The sequence below is a fragment of the Podarcis pityusensis genome, assembly GCF_964106645.2.
Source record: "Podarcis pityusensis genome assembly, chromosome: 4".
NCBI classification, from domain to species: domain Eukaryota; kingdom Metazoa; phylum Chordata; class Lepidosauria; order Squamata; family Lacertidae; genus Podarcis; species Podarcis pityusensis.
The window spans coordinates 61716318-61732064 of record NC_138027.1 but is presented as its reverse complement, the minus strand read 5'-3'; the positions used below and the strand labels follow the sequence as shown (position 1 = coordinate 61732064).

Below are 15747 nucleotides of genomic sequence, written 5' to 3'. Positions count from 1 at the left end.
AGAATTTTGATCCTGCCTTTCTATCTCAAATGGCAACCTTGAGGTGGCTAACAATCATTAAATCAAGCAAGCAAATACCTTCACTTAAGTTAAAACAACAACAACAACACTGAAAAAGAAATGTCTTGACTTAACATTTACTGGCAAGAACAGAAATGTCAACTGAACTTCCCATGTTGGAAATTCCAAAGACTGTGCAGTGCCACCAACAAACTTGATCCCACATACTGACCCCATCTTTAGAGTAATAGCTGTTCTTTTACTTTAAAATAAAATATGCATAGCTAAACACATCTTCTTATTTCATTTGTGAGAGCAAACGAAAACTTTTTTCTCATTAAATGTGAATCAATTATTTCTTCATTTTTTTAGTCTTTCAAAACATGACTTGTTGTGAAACTTGATGCAGTTGCCAATATTTATGCATTCATTATTTCAAAAGGGAGTTTATATTTGCATGATTTTGTGGCTCCTGGGAAGAAGGCACTGCTGAAACAAAAATGAATTAAGTTTTCATCTTATTTACCATTAGAAACTCAAAATGGTTAAGGATGGATAATTTCTTGTGATATCAAGAATACCTAAGCCTTTAGAACTTGCAGCTCATTTTAAGTTTTGAAGGGTGTATAATATTCTATCTATCAAAATGTTACTATCCGTCTATGGCATACAAGAACTACTAATATGCAGCAGTATAGAATTTAAAAAATGCTTTCCCTCTATATGTTTATTATACATAAAATTATATAGCCTCATTTCTCAGCAAACAGTGGAGCCAAATGCCATGATTATAGGTTTAACTGCATTTCTATTTGTTTACTGACACATTACAGAAACATAGAACATGGAGATGGCATACGACACTATTACCCTTTTCACTTGGGATGACAACCAATTAAATAATTTTAAATCTTTTAACAGATTGGCTGATAATTATTATTTCTCATTTTATGTATACAAATCAACACATTTAAATAAACATTCAGTCATGTCTTTGATTATCCACATAGGAACTGTTGACTGTCAGCAGACAGCAAGGGAAGGATGGGCTGAGTTAGATCTACCTGCTCAGTGCCACTGCCTCACCTCAGAGATGCTGTGAAGCACCCTGAGACCCCCGGGTATAGGGTATTACATAAATTCAATCAATCAATCAATCAATCAATCAATCAATAGGCTGCCTTGTATGATATGAGGGGAGAAGAGGGGCAAGAGCCTGAATAATCTTGGTTCTCTACCACTGAGCTATGATTTGACTGGGTGTTTTATTTTGGAAATCTTTTCTAAGCCTCTTGAATAGCCTCATAGGGTTATAAAGCAGGATACTAGTATTATAAATAAATACACAAATACTTGGAACAGCAAGATTTATCATGTATTATTTTCTTGTATGACAACTGAATGACAAACCCAGAGGTGATTTAATAGAAAAACAGGGGGGAAACCCCGCATCACGTTTATCTGGTTGAATCACTGTAAAACTTGGAAATGCAACAGGAAACAAGAGGACACATGTGCATTCCCCAACTTAAAGCCAATATTCAAACACATACATTTCAATATACTATCTTGCACAAGCTGTAAAGGTGAACAAGGAATACTTCTTACAACTTGGCTGAGATGAGCTAAAGATCACAAAGGCTGTGAAGTGTGTCAGAGTTGAAAATATGAAACTACTGACATATGACAGCAATCCTTAGAAGATTTTTATGAAAAATTGATCAGTGAAGTGCAATCAGGGAGATCATTAAGAAATGCCTGCACTCAACATCCTCCCACGAACACAGCTTGCTTTGTATACAAGAAACTGAAATAAAGATAAAACAATAATCACTGCACTAATTGTTTATATATCTCTGCACTGTGCATTTTAAAGATGGGTGTGTTTTATTGTTTATAACATGGTTACTCCTCTGGAATTTGCTGCTAGAGGTTTTACTGTTATTTTACTTTACTTAGAGTGGTTTTATTATGTGCCTGGACAATTTTTATAACACCCTTAGGGGGAGCGAGGGCTGCTACTACAGAGGCTCTTGTGAGCAATTCATGGAGGCTAGACATTAAGAGGAAGTGTGTGTGTACGCACGCCAGAATTTTAGCAGCTGTTTTCCTTTCCCAGTTCCTCCACCAGCCACAGGAAGATGCTTCCGAGTTGCAGGATGGTCTGTCATAAAGTATTTACAATCCACAATCAAACTCCAAAGGAACACTGATAACCATAATTATGGAATTACTTTCTATCAACTGTGTCTTCCTAGGTGTACTTGCATCACAATTAAAATATATATTGTATCTTTAGACATGGCTTTGGTAAATTGCCAGTCCTAATAAGCAGAAGCACTAGTGTCAACTTGTGTATTTAGCAGCCCAGTAAACTGATCATTATTAGCTACATTCACATTTATTACATATTTATATATAATGCTTTCAAATACATGTATCAAATCTCTTTACTATTCTATTCCACCCTTTTAAAAGTTAAACTGTTTTAAACCCAGCTGAATTGAAAACTTAAGTTGTGAACTCTGCAGAGCGGCATGTATCAACTTTGATAAGAAATAGTTCCAAGCCTTAGCAACTGCATGACAACCAGGACAGAACAGTTACAGTTGTGTTTGTGTCTGTGTGTGAATTGATTTTGCTTGCAGAAGGGCTAAGAGGCAGATTTGGTGTAGCAGACAAACAATGTTGACAATCTGGACTTTGCTACTTTACTCTGCTACAAACTTTGGGCCTAGGGAAATGGAGGATATTCATCCTTCACAGTGCTATTTTTCTAGGAAAAGAGGTGCCAGAACTCACAATGAATGCTTTCCTCGTTCTCTTATAGTCATACCTCATGTTACGTTTGCTTCAGGTTGAGCATTTTCAGGTTGCATCCCGCGGCGACCCGGAAGTACCGGAAAGGGTTACTTCCGGGTTTCGCCGCTTGCACATGCGCAGACGCGCAAAATGACGTTACGCGCATGCACAGAAGCAGCGAATTGCGACCCACACACGCACAGATGCGCATTGTGTTTTGCTCATGTTGCGAACGGGCCTCCGGAACAGACCCCGTTCACAACCAGAGGTACCACTGTAATGGCAAGGGTGCCCACCTAAGAAGTATCAGAACTGAGTAACAGCCTTGTTTCTCCTAAATGTTAACAAAACCCCTATGAGATCAAATCCCTCAGGTGACGAGATAGTGAGCTACTGAAGATTCCACAAGCTTCCCAAGATAGGAAAACTTTCCCAGATCCTATTGCAATATCCAGTAAAAGGAAGTGGTTCTGTTCCACTAGAAATAGGTACCTGACCAACAGTTCAAATAATTTAAAGTACGCTATGGCACACCAGGAGATGGAAATGGCAACAAACCAGAACAGCCTAATTATCTGAATTGGGAAAGAGCCTGACAAATACAGAAAGACTACACTGGTCTCTCAGGAGTGTAGTATGCATTGACCCAGCAAGTTGATTAGGCACATGATGAAATGGCAGGAGATAAATGAGGGAGAAAAGACTTTGTGATGGATTGACGTATGAAGGATGTGGCAGCCAATTAGGTTTTATGCCAGAATGATCAACAATGGATGCAGTGGCTGCTACTGAAATGCTCAAGACAAAAAACATAGAAAAGAATTGGATTTTGTATTATACTTTTATGGGAGGCCTCCAACAGAACCATTTAAGAAGCTTATGAATGACATTTCTAAGCTCTCTGGGATGGCAGGTTAATATTAGGAATCAGCTTAATGGCTATTCCAAAATGTAGGGGACCATTTCCACCTGTTACATTATGTTGTGTCACAGACATGTATAAGAGCCTAGAAGGAGTCCAAAATGATAAAGAGCTAGAAAACAAGTGTGTGGTGAATGCTGTGACAAATATGGAATACATGCTGTGTTTTGGGTCAGAGGGAGAAAAATCACCTATTGGGTTGAAATACAGTGTTCAATCACAGTATCTGTAAGACCAGAGATTACAGGAGACAAAGAATCAAAAGGTTCCCCTCACCTTGCTGGAACAGTATAAGGCAGCTTCCAATGTTTCAGAGTACAGGGCCTTAAGCAACCCAAGAATGCCAGTGTATTCTCATTTGCCCACATTTTGCAACTGTCAGATCAGGACAATAAATAGATTCTAACTTTCAAAAGATTAGAATCCATCTCATGGCGAAAAAGATTCTAAACATAAACCTCCACATGATAATCAACTCAGCAATTTAGACAACAGGTCTTCCTAAGCATTGTAATAAAAACCAATTCTTAATTCTTTTGTTTAAAAAAAAGTCTTGCTTCAGTACTTATAACACTATACAGTATTAAACTTCAAAAATGCATGCTACTAAATCTGCTACCACTAACTAGAAAGTCACAACTGTTTGCATATGGACTGAATTTCAAGCCTACAAGTGCCTGCGTTGGAACCCTTGCTTTCATCAATGGAACTATGGTTCTCTGAGGTATTCCTAATATGGTGTGGCTGAAATTCTGTATGCACATATACATTGCCACAACAACTGCACCCTCATATATTTGTCCATAAACATATATACTAAACTTTCTTTTTAGAAGTTCAGGTAGTGAGGAATCCATCAAAGTCATCAACATGGTTTTTTTGGAACTAATAAGCCAGGCATAGGCAAACTCGGTCCTCCAGATGTTTTGGAACTACAACTCCCATCATCACTAGCTAACAGGACCAGTGGTCAGGGATGATGGGAGTTGTAGTCCCAAAACATCTGGAGGGCCGAGTTTGCCTATGCCTGTGCTAAGCTCTCTGAGGAAAATGATAATACAGTTCTTCATAATTTGTTCTGAATAAAAAAAAAAGTGATAGGAAAAGAAAGAGAGATATTTAAGGAAAAGAATCTATGAGTTGAGCATTCCAGACAGCTCTATGTTCATTATACTCCTTACTTCATATACTTCCAAACTAAACTAATTACTCTGTTAGCTTGATACATTGATTTTATTTCACTCCCTGACTTGCTTATGTGCAGTAGTTACTTCACAGTTATGGTATCTGCATACCTGATAGCTCCAGCATCAAAATAAATCCCTTGTGTACATAAGAATGACAGTGCTGAAGTTATTGATAAAAGTGTTCCCTTTAAAGATGTATTGGGAGGCCACCAGTTTTAGGGGGAAAAACTATTTAATTACTTTGGGGGGGAATTAATTATATTACTCGCTGTTCTAGATAAACTTTTATTTCCTTTATATCCTTATAACAGCTCTCATAAAGCCTTGGTGGTCAGTCAGTCAGGATATGTAGGCAATGTAGCACATTTCAGTAATATATTCATCTTTAATAAAATAAAATGCTGACAGTTCCCCAATTCTCTAGTTAAAGGAGCATAAATAAATAAATAAATAAATAAATAAATAAATAAATAAATGCTTACTCATATTTTATTCTTCCTCCCCCTCAGTCCTTTTCTGTTCCTGACACAGCCAGGCTGTGACATTTTCAACTGCCCCTCTCTGCCTGACCTTCTCTCTCACTCATCCAATATTCTATTCAACCTCCTCTCCCCTTAATTCTCTCTCACAGCTCCATACAGAACATGTGCATGGGGACACCCTTATTTTACTTATTTATGAATTGCTTCCCATAAAAACATGCCAAAGCGATTTAACAATAACCATTAAAAATAAAAACACATATAACATCAATTTCACTTGCAAAAACAGATACACACTAGGAGAAAAAAGTCCACTTAAAAAGCTTGTTGGAAATTGAAGGTCTTCCATACGCACCCAAAAGATAATGCAGATAGTGTCTCTCTGTTATGTCTGATTATGACTACAAAAATGCCTTCTTAATAAAAGCCAGGAACACATTACACTACTATTCAGCAAAACAACAACAACAACAAACTCATACTAGACAGTCCCCTTGATCTAACTCAGCAAACCAATTCCCCAAAGACATAGCACAGATGTAGAAATCTTCCCGGAACAAAAAACCCAGGAAGTAAAATGCACAGCACTTGTCAACATGCCAGAGTTTCTTGCCAAACATTAAACTTTTCAGAAAATTAGCCCTTTCTTTGTTCTAGCAGAAAAGTGAAAATAACCATACCGGAATTACAAAAAGTTCTGAAGAAAATTATGATAGTCATACAACTGTCCTGTTTAAAATGACAACAACAAATGTGTGAATTGCCTTTAACACGAGTCTCCATGTAATCTGAAAACATACCATTAAAATAGCTAAAATAGTTTTTAAAACAGTAGAAAAAAACAACTAAAGATACACTTAAAAACAATTCAAAATGAACACCTAAGGCAGAGATAGGCTGGAAAAGCTTGTTGAAAGAAAATTGTCTTGAACTGTTTCCACAAAGTGCAGATAGTGGATGTCTGTCATATCTTCATAGAATCATAGAATCATAGAGTTGGAAGAGACCACAAGGGCCATCGAGTCCAACCCCCTGCCAAGCAGGAAACACCATCAGAGCACTCCTGACATTTGGTTGTCAAGCCTCTGCTTAAAGACCTCCAAAGAAGGAGACTCCACCACACTCCTTGGCAGCAAATTCTACTGTCGAACAGCTCTTACTGTCAGGAAGTTCTTCCTAATGTTTAGGTGGAATCTTCTTTCTTGTAGTTTGGATCCATTGCTCCGTGTCCGCTCCTCTGGAGCAGCAGAAAACAACCTTTCTCCCTCCTCTATGTGACATCCTTTTATATATTTGAACATGGCTATCATATCACCCCTTAACCTCCTCTTCTCCAGGCTAAACATGCCCAGCTCCCTTAGCCATTCCTCATAAGGCATCGTTTCCAGGCCTTTGACCATTTTGGTTGCCCTCCTCTGGACACGTTCCAGTTTGTCAGTGTCCTTCTTGAATTGTGGTGCCCAGAACTGGACACAGTACTCCAGGTGAGGTCTGACCAGAGCAGAATACAGTGGCACTATTACTTCCCTTGATCTAGATGCTCTACTCCTATTGATGCAGCCCAGAATTGCATTGGCTTTTTTAGCTGCCGCGTCACACTGTTGGCTCATGTCAAGTTTGTGGTCAACCAAGACTCCTAGATCCTTTTCACATGTACTGCTCTCAAGCCAGGTGTCACCCATCTTGTATTTGTGCCTCTCATTTTTTTTGCCCAAGTGCAATACTTTACATTTCTCCCTGTTAAAATTCATCTTGTTTATTTTTGCCCAGTTCTCTAATCTGTCAAGGTCGTTTTGAAGTGTGATCCTGTCCTCTGGGGTGTTAGCCACCCCTCCCAGTTTGGTGTCATCTGCAAATTTGATCAGGATGCCCTTGAGTCCATCATCCAAGTCGTTGATAAAGATGTTGAATAAGACAGAACCCTGTGGCACCCCACTAGTCACTCTTCTCCAGGATGAAGAGGAACTATTGATGAGCACCCTTTGGGTTCGGTCAGTCAGCCAGTTACAAATCCACTGAGTGGCAGCATAGTCAAGACCGCATTTTACCAGCTTCTTTACAAGAATATCATGGGGCACCTTGTCAAATGCCTTGCTGAAATCAAGGTAGGCTACATCCACTGCGTTCCCTTCATCTACCAGGCTTGTAATTCTGTCAAAAAACAAGATCAGGTTAGTCTGACATGACTTCTTTTTCAGAAATCCATGCTGACTATTGGTGATCACAGCATTCCTTTCTAGGTGCTCACAGACTGTTTGCTTAATGATCTGCTCCAGAATCTTCCCTGGTATTGATGTCAGACTGACTGGGCGGTAATTATTTGGGTCCTCTCTTTTCCCCTTTTTGAAAATAGGGAAAACATTTGCCCTCCTCCAGTCTGCCGGGACTTCGCCTGTTCTCCAGGAATTCTCAAAGATGACTGCCAGTGGTTCTGAGATCACACCTGCCAGTTCTTTTAATACTCTTGGATGCAGTTCATCTGGCCCTGGAGACTTGAATACATCTAAACTAGCCAAGTATTCTTGTACTATCTCCTTAGTTATTATGGGCTGTGTTTCCTCTGCTGAATCATTTGCTCCAAATTCTTCAGGTCGGGCATTGTTTTTTTTATCGGAGAAGACTGAGGCAAAGAAGGCATTGAGGAGTTCAGCCCTTTCTGTGTCCCCTGTTTGCATTTCACCATCTTCTCCTCTGAGTGACCCCACTGTTTCTTTGTTCTTCCTTCTTAACAGAGCTGCCGTTCCACAAAACAGGAGCAGCTCCCTAGCATTTGCATTAACGTTTAACTGGTGACTACTCAAATAAAATTTGAGTTCCAATCTCACATCTATTATGGATTAATTATGTTTCACTGTCATCCAGTCTCAGTTCCTGATCTGTAAAATGGACCACTTCATAGAGCTGGTTGCATTGTTTAGACTGCAGTCACTTTGCAATTGTACCTAGCGGTATGAAAAATATAGCAGTTGATTTAAATTTGGGCAGAGCAATTCAATAAGCCCCTTACACTGGGTGGAGGTATTTGGATTATTATTATTTCTGGATGTTTTTAATGTTTGATGTTTTATTATTGTTTTATCTGAGTGGGAAGCTCCCCAGAATGGCTGGGACAACCCAGCCAGATAGGTGGGATATTTGCTTCTTCTTCTTCTTCTTCTTCTTCTGGCACAGGAGTCAGTGTGAATGTTGTTGACAGGATGTTTCAAAATAAGGTGTTCTCAAGGCAGAAGTGGGCAGGAGCTGAGCTGGCCCAGGATCCATCTTATTGCTGTTGCACAACAGCATAGAGCTCAAATTCTGTGCCAGCATGGTGACTGGCCTGTTTCAAGTCATCAGCCTGCCCCCTGCACCTTATGCTGCAACCGCCATGACCAGCAGGACTACAAGGCCTGATGGCGGGGAGAGTTTAGGATTGGACCCTAAAACTCACCTAGACACTCTTACAGAGTAGATAATGGGCCCATATACAGCAGAAAGACAGACAGGCAGAGAGAGAGAGAACATTTTTAGGTTCTAACGTTTTTTCCCTACTTTCATGAGTTAACCAGTAAGCTTTTTAAAACCTTTTTTGCTCCAGTGCTGAACTTTTGGAACGGATTAGAAAGGAACAGAGAACCTTTATGTGACTATGAGTCAGTTCACCCAGCACGCTAACAAAAGCCTAGTCAAAGATCAGTACCACTAAAAAGCCATATTCTGTTCCTCTATGTCCATTCAAAGCTTGCACTGAAATCAGCAGGGCATGCCCATCTGAAGCTAAAGTTTAGCTTTATGTTATATATGGATAGATAATATTAGCTTTATTCTTGTTTTTAATCCTATCAAAGTTCTAATATTTCAGAAGGAATACTTTTGAGTGGCTGTGCTGCTTAGCCCTCTGACTTAAGGGGGCGGGTTAAAGCAATTTTTAAGTTGCCGTGCCTTCAAGGGAACTAAATTAAGTTCCAGGCAAGGATTGTGGTTGGAAAGTATATGGCTGATCTACTCGTCAGTATACTTTGTGCACCCAACTTTACATGCTATGACTGCATTAACAATGCTAAACATATTCCTAAAACATATAAATATTCCTATATTGTAATGATGCTTCATGATAAATTAAAGGAAAAAGGAAAGCTTTTGACTTTCACATTCTCCAGGACCACCTGCTGCCACCAATATACCTGTGAAATAGTCACATTCAGGCAGTGGCGTAGCGTGGGGGGTGCAGGGGGGGCCGGCCGCACCGGGCACAACATCTGGGGGGTGCGTGCTCGCACTCGCAGCTCTCTGCCCCTACTAAAATCCACGGGTTAGGGGGCGCAAATTACTTGCCTTGCCCCGGGTGCTGACAACCCACGCTACGCCACTGCATTCAGGGCTGCCAGTGCTCTAGTACTAGTATATGTACTGCATATTCTGACTAGCAGTGGCTGTCCAGGATCACATGCAACAGTGTTTCACATTGCCTGCTATCTGATGCTTTTAGCATAGCAGGGGGCAGGGGAGATGTCTTCTTTCTCTCTCCCTCCCCGACCCCTGAAATGCACCACCTCCTCAAGGTCTCAGTAAGACAATGATGATCCTGCTTCAAGCTAGGGGGAACCCTCAAAAGGAGCAGTCTTATGCAACCTGCCTCACGCACACTGAACACTACTGTACTTTACTTTGTGGTTTGCATATGTCTGTCTTGGGAGACAGTGGAATGAGCCTCCAGGGGTGAAGTCAAACTGTTGCAGTAGCAGCACTGAAGTGACCTGGGCAATGTGTATCGAGATCCTGGGCTGCCTTCTCAGCCTTACTGGTGTAGTCCAAAGGAAAGCAGAGCTTGGCTGCAGGTGTTGCTTGGAAGGAGGCATATGAGGTGCCATCCAGCTGTTTTAGGGACTCCACTCTGGATTTGTGTAGGGTTTAATCCTTAGCCTTTTTTTCTCCCGAAGATATCTCACAAGGCAGCAGAGGTTTAGGATCGGAGTTTTCCTTCTTCTAGATGGGCTACCTTCCCAGGTTGATGAGCCCCACCTGCCCCTTCTACTACAAGGGCAGAAACCACCTTCTTAACCATTGTATCCACTATTGGTCTTGTCCACTCAATCTGCTGGAGTTTTTCTTCACATGCAGGGGAAGTCTCTAACTTACCTTCACCTGGTTTAGCTGGCCAGTTGAAGCCTTTTCCCGGGGTGTTGCTGCTGTCACATGCTGATAGCTACTAGGAGCCACAGGAGAGAGCTGAGTGCAGGGTGGGGACCAAAGGTGGACAAACTAACCCAGACGAAGCACGATGTGTGCCCCACAAGAGGGACTTCCCCTCCCCTAACACCTCATACACCCCACTACATTACTAATAGGGTAATAATGTAAATATTATGAAGTAGTCTTTAAAACTGTTCAAGAAGCTAGTGGAGAACTTAATAAGATACTTATAAAGAGAAGAAGGACAACTTAAATGAAACTGACTACAAGCTTTGGTGTGAACACATGAAATTAAGGTCGTATTTGGAATGAAATGGTAACCTTCAGTCTCTGTGCCATTTTTCTTACTGCTGACTAAATATATTACTAATACTGCAATTTGATCTTTTTACACTTAATACACAACAGATATGTTTTAATTGACAACATGATATCTTTCCTCTGTGAATGTTAAAGGATGTTGCTAACTACAGTGTTATTTGTAACTACAGTGTTACTATTATGGGCCATATGCATTTGTATTATTTTTTTCTGTAAAACTGCAGAAAGCATGGATGGATATACACCTAAAGCAACATGTTTACTCATATATATTGTTATAAATGCTCACATTTGGCACTCATACTGACTATTAAAGATACAAGTATTACGTTATGAGGCACACTTGCACTAATTCTGAAAAAGGAAGCATTCAAAAGCGCTAAAATCTTTCTTACATATTTAATAGAGCAGTAAAACAGCATGTGCTACCACAAGCAATCCTTAACACAGAAAGTAGCTTAACGAGCTAATGTGCCTAATCTGGAAAAATATGCGAGGAATTATGACATCACCAAACAAATAGGCAACCTACTATGGAAAATCAGGATATCTTGCTATGTTAGCCAAACTTGCTAAGAACAACTGCAATTTTTTATTGGCTTAAGCCTCAGTGTAGCTAATAATACATATTTTCCCAGAGAACCAAGCTGATCACAAGGCAACAAAAACATAGTTTTCTCTAAGTATTATTTTATTATTATTTAATAAATTTGTATACCGCTCTATATCTGCAGATGTCAGGGTGGTTCACAGCATAAAAATACAAAATAAAAAACACAAAATAATAACAAGAACAAAATCAAAACAAACAAACAAAAACCCTGCTCCCTCCCAATGGCACCAAGAATGTAAAATGATCTGAACATGTTCACATTGACTAATACAGGTTTTGCCCTATTCCCTATATCATATTTATTTGGCAGAATTAGGGCAACGTTCAGAGTTTATCTGTTAGCAAGACCAGCCAAGACTATTTGCTCTATGCCACAGTACCTCTCTTGACTTTTAATAAGGCTAGTTCAAACATCATGACCTCTATGTGAAGGTTGCAGAAGGATTGTAGAGGTTTCTGCATGACTGCACTCCACTCAGGGAATGTGACATTTGTAAGTGTCTTGCACAACATGTGATGGCCTGATCTGCATATTCTTGGTGGCCATAAATCCTGAAGAGAGAATTCTCCATGCAGTTGAGGTGTCACATATGATAAAAGGGTTACAAATAGTACGCGCATCCATGATAGTCTTCGTCAAGGGCTATAACAAAGTGGCTTGAAGGTAATCATTATTTCACACAGATCATAGTGGCTGCCATTTTGAATGTTAACTTATGTGGAGAGAGAAAATGCTCAGTCTGTGAGGAACAAATGGAAGATATTGCATCTTTGAAAAAAAGAGATCTAGACCAGTAAGACTTGATTTATGTTTATGAATGTGTTTGGAGTTTTTCAATTTTCAATCTCAGTTCTGAATTTTATGGCATATTATTTTTAATGCTGAATATGTCTGTGACATACTGCTAAAGGGTTTTCATCTTTAACTTTGTTAAACTTTATTTGCAAAATAAACATTTCATTTAGCCTTGTGGGGGGAACATACCACACAAAAATGGCAAGCATATCTTACTTTCAACAATGCCAATGAGTGGAAGCATAGTTTTACCTTGAGTTTTTCTAGGTGATCCTGGAGCGAGTCAATCAGCAAATCCCCCACTGGCTGCCAAGAGCCCTTGAGAGCTTCAGCCTGACGTAGTTTCAGGTCCAGCTCATCCATTGCCTCCTGAAGCTCCTGCAGTCTTTCAAGAGCTTCATCTATCTTTTTTTGCCATTCAGTGGACTGTAGATTAAGTTTATCCCATTCTGTTTTGACCTCATCTGCTTGCCTTCGCAAGAGTCGAGTGACATTCTGGGCTCTTTCCTCCAGAGGCAGTTCTAAAAGTGAAGTACAAAGACAGTTAGATCTTGTATAGACTAACTGTACACAAATGAAAAGAACATTTGAAAGTTATCAGCTATGTTTCATATAAGCACAAATCTGAAAATACCTCTACTATTAATGCCCACTATGTAAACATTGCAAAAGCAGGGCAGATTCAGCCCAGATCATGACTGCTGCTTTCAAGCAGTCATGTAATCCAGTTTTTCCTGTGCTACTGAAATGACATATGACTGAACTACTCAGAAACAGCAGTGAGACTGCAGCTGTAAAGTATGAACTGGTTCCAATTTTGAAAACTAGCAAGTTATTTTAGTTTTAAGGTCCCTCACCCTTTTGGAATAATAAGTTGTGTCTCAAGAGATAATAAATTCTAAAATTGATGTGTAATAAATTGTTCTAAATGCATGGTGAATTTGCACAAAATTGTTTTGCCTCTTGTTGAGCTGCATTCATAAATATGCAAATAGATTACTGAGTGCTTATGTCTTGCTCATCCTCCCCTTTCCCTATCTAAGCTTCCAAATATGTAGGAGATGCCCTGACACTGACAATAATAATTTATGGATCCTTTAGTCATTTCTTATCCCTCTATCAATATGTTATTACAGCTCTACATTCAATTACCTCGAGGCTCCTGGTAGAGCTTTTCCAGTCCCTCCAAAGGTTGTTCTGCTAGGAATAATCTCACTGTTTCAAGTGCACTCGATATAACAGGTTCTTTAGTTTTCAATTCCCTCTTAAAGGCCTGTAAAATGAAACAATACAAATCTAAACTGGCATGCTAGTTGTTCATTTTGTCAACTTTTTGTACAATGTTTCCTGCATTAATTTGAGCCAAGTTTATGTGCAACAAAAAGGTCAATGACTGAAAGAAACAAGGAAAGTGAAATAATTTCAGAATTCTTCTTCACAAAATAGACATATTTCCGTTTATAAAATAAAGGTGGGAGAGAAAATCCAGAACACTTCAGCGCTGTTTTATATTCCTCAGACCAGTGAACATATACTGTGCTGCAAATGGGAAGGCACACCGATTAAGCTGTTTGCTGTTACACTGAACCCCTTCTGTGACTAATACCAGACTTCGTAAAACTTTGAAATCTTGCTGGAAGGGACAAGGTTTTAGGAGGTATTACGTTGAACAGTGCTGGCACAGCTAATGCTGCCTGAGAGGCAAAAGATTTCCTAGAATGTAAAATGAAATCCACAGTGATCCATAGCCGTAACTTTCTTGTTGCTGACAACTTTGTCACAAAAAGTAGTTCAATAGTATGACCATGATAACACTTTGCTCTAAGTGGAAAAATTTAGTAGACTTGGCTACTGTCTAAATAAGAATGCTAACTACTAACTGTTCTGCAGCATATATTGAACACTGATATAGATGTATAATTTACTCAGTAATAAAAGGTGAAGGAAAGTATTCTTACCGTCATAGACTCTATTGCAGTGCATAGTGAAACTTAATGGAAGTAAGTCATTTTATGTTCAGTGGATCTTACTCCCAGATACATGTGCACAAGATTAAGTATTATTGCAAAATCCTACACATATTTACTCAGAACGAAATTCCATTGTGCTCAGTGTAGATTACTCCTTGGTAAGCATGCATAGGATTGCAACTTTACTTTCTTAGAAGCAGGTTGCTCGAATATTTACCTGCTTCTTGTGCACTCCCTAACTTTTAGACAACTTCACAAGCTCATCGAAAAAACCTGGGAGAGAGAGGAGATCCCAGCAGACTTTAGGGATGCCAAAATCATCACTCTTTTTTTTTTTTTTTTAAAATGTCATACAATAGACTGCTGAAATTGTTAAGGCATCTCTTTATTAGCTGCAGCCGGCAAAATTATTGCAAGGATTTTAGCAAACCATCTCCTAACTATATCCAAGGAAACCCTTTCTGAATCCCAGAATGGTTTTTGACCTTCTGTGGGGACAGTGGATATGATTTTCACTGCTCAACAGCTTTAAGAAAAATGCAGAAAGCAAAACCAACCCCTATATATGGCATTTATTGACCTGACTAAGGCCTTCAACACTAAATCGCATTGCCCTGTGGACTGTCTTCTGAAAATCAACTTTACTGTACACTTGCAAAACATGGACTACTTATAAATGCCATCTCCAACTCCTTGAAAGATTCCATTAGCAGTGTCTCTGAAAAAAATTACACATCACTTGGGAAGACAGGCGAACTAATACCAGTGTACTGGAAGAAGCAAAGCTCACCAGTGTCAAAGCAATGATTCTTCAACATCAACTTCATCGGACTGGTCATGTTATGCGGATGCCTGATTATTGTCTTCCAAAGCAACTACTCTATTCCGAACTTAAAAATGGAAAGTGTAACGCTGGTGGTCAACAAAAGACGTTCAAAAACTCTCTCAAGGCAAATCTAAAAAAATGTAGTACAGTCATACCTCAGGTTGAATATACTTCATGTTGAGCGCGTTTGAGTTGCGCTCCGCGGCAACCCGGAAGTAACGGAGTGCGTTACTTCCAGGTTTTGCCGCTCGCACATGTGCAGACGCTCAAAATGACATCACGCGCATGCGCAAAAGCGTCAAAAAGCGACACATGTGTGCACAGATGTGCCGTCGCTAGTTACGTTTGCTTCTGGATGTGAACGGGGCTCCAGAACGGATGCCATTCGCATTCCGAGGTACCACTGTATAAACACCGACAACTGGGAAACACTGGCCTGATATACAAACTCAAGTGAGATAATTATTTTCAAAACTGTAAAGCATGATGTTATGTCCCTTCTCCATGCTTTTATTTGGGGTTCTAATGGAAATGGAGTATGCAAAGCCATTACACAGAAATAGCCTAAGAAGAAGAAGCTGTCAAAAATCTAGTGAGTCAACTTTCCCATGCCAAACTGTTCTTACAGAGAACATATTTTCCTATTATTCATCCTA

At 39.6% G+C, this 15747-nt stretch overlaps 1 protein-coding gene across 11 annotated transcripts in view; it reads right to left on the bottom strand.

Annotated features, from left to right (window-relative positions):
• Positions 1-15747, bottom strand: part of DMD (dystrophin) — a 1019805-nt gene that overhangs the window by 162321 nt on the left and 841737 nt on the right. For all 11 annotated transcript variants that reach the window (XM_081003446.1, XM_081003453.1, XM_081003448.1 and 8 more), the window contains 2 exons: positions 13448-13568; positions 12548-12816 (listed from right to left, as the gene is read on the bottom strand). In XM_081003446.1, the coding sequence (XP_080859572.1) occupies positions 12548-12816; positions 13448-13568 (390 nt within the window). The remainder of the gene's footprint in view (positions 1-12547; positions 12817-13447; positions 13569-15747) is intronic.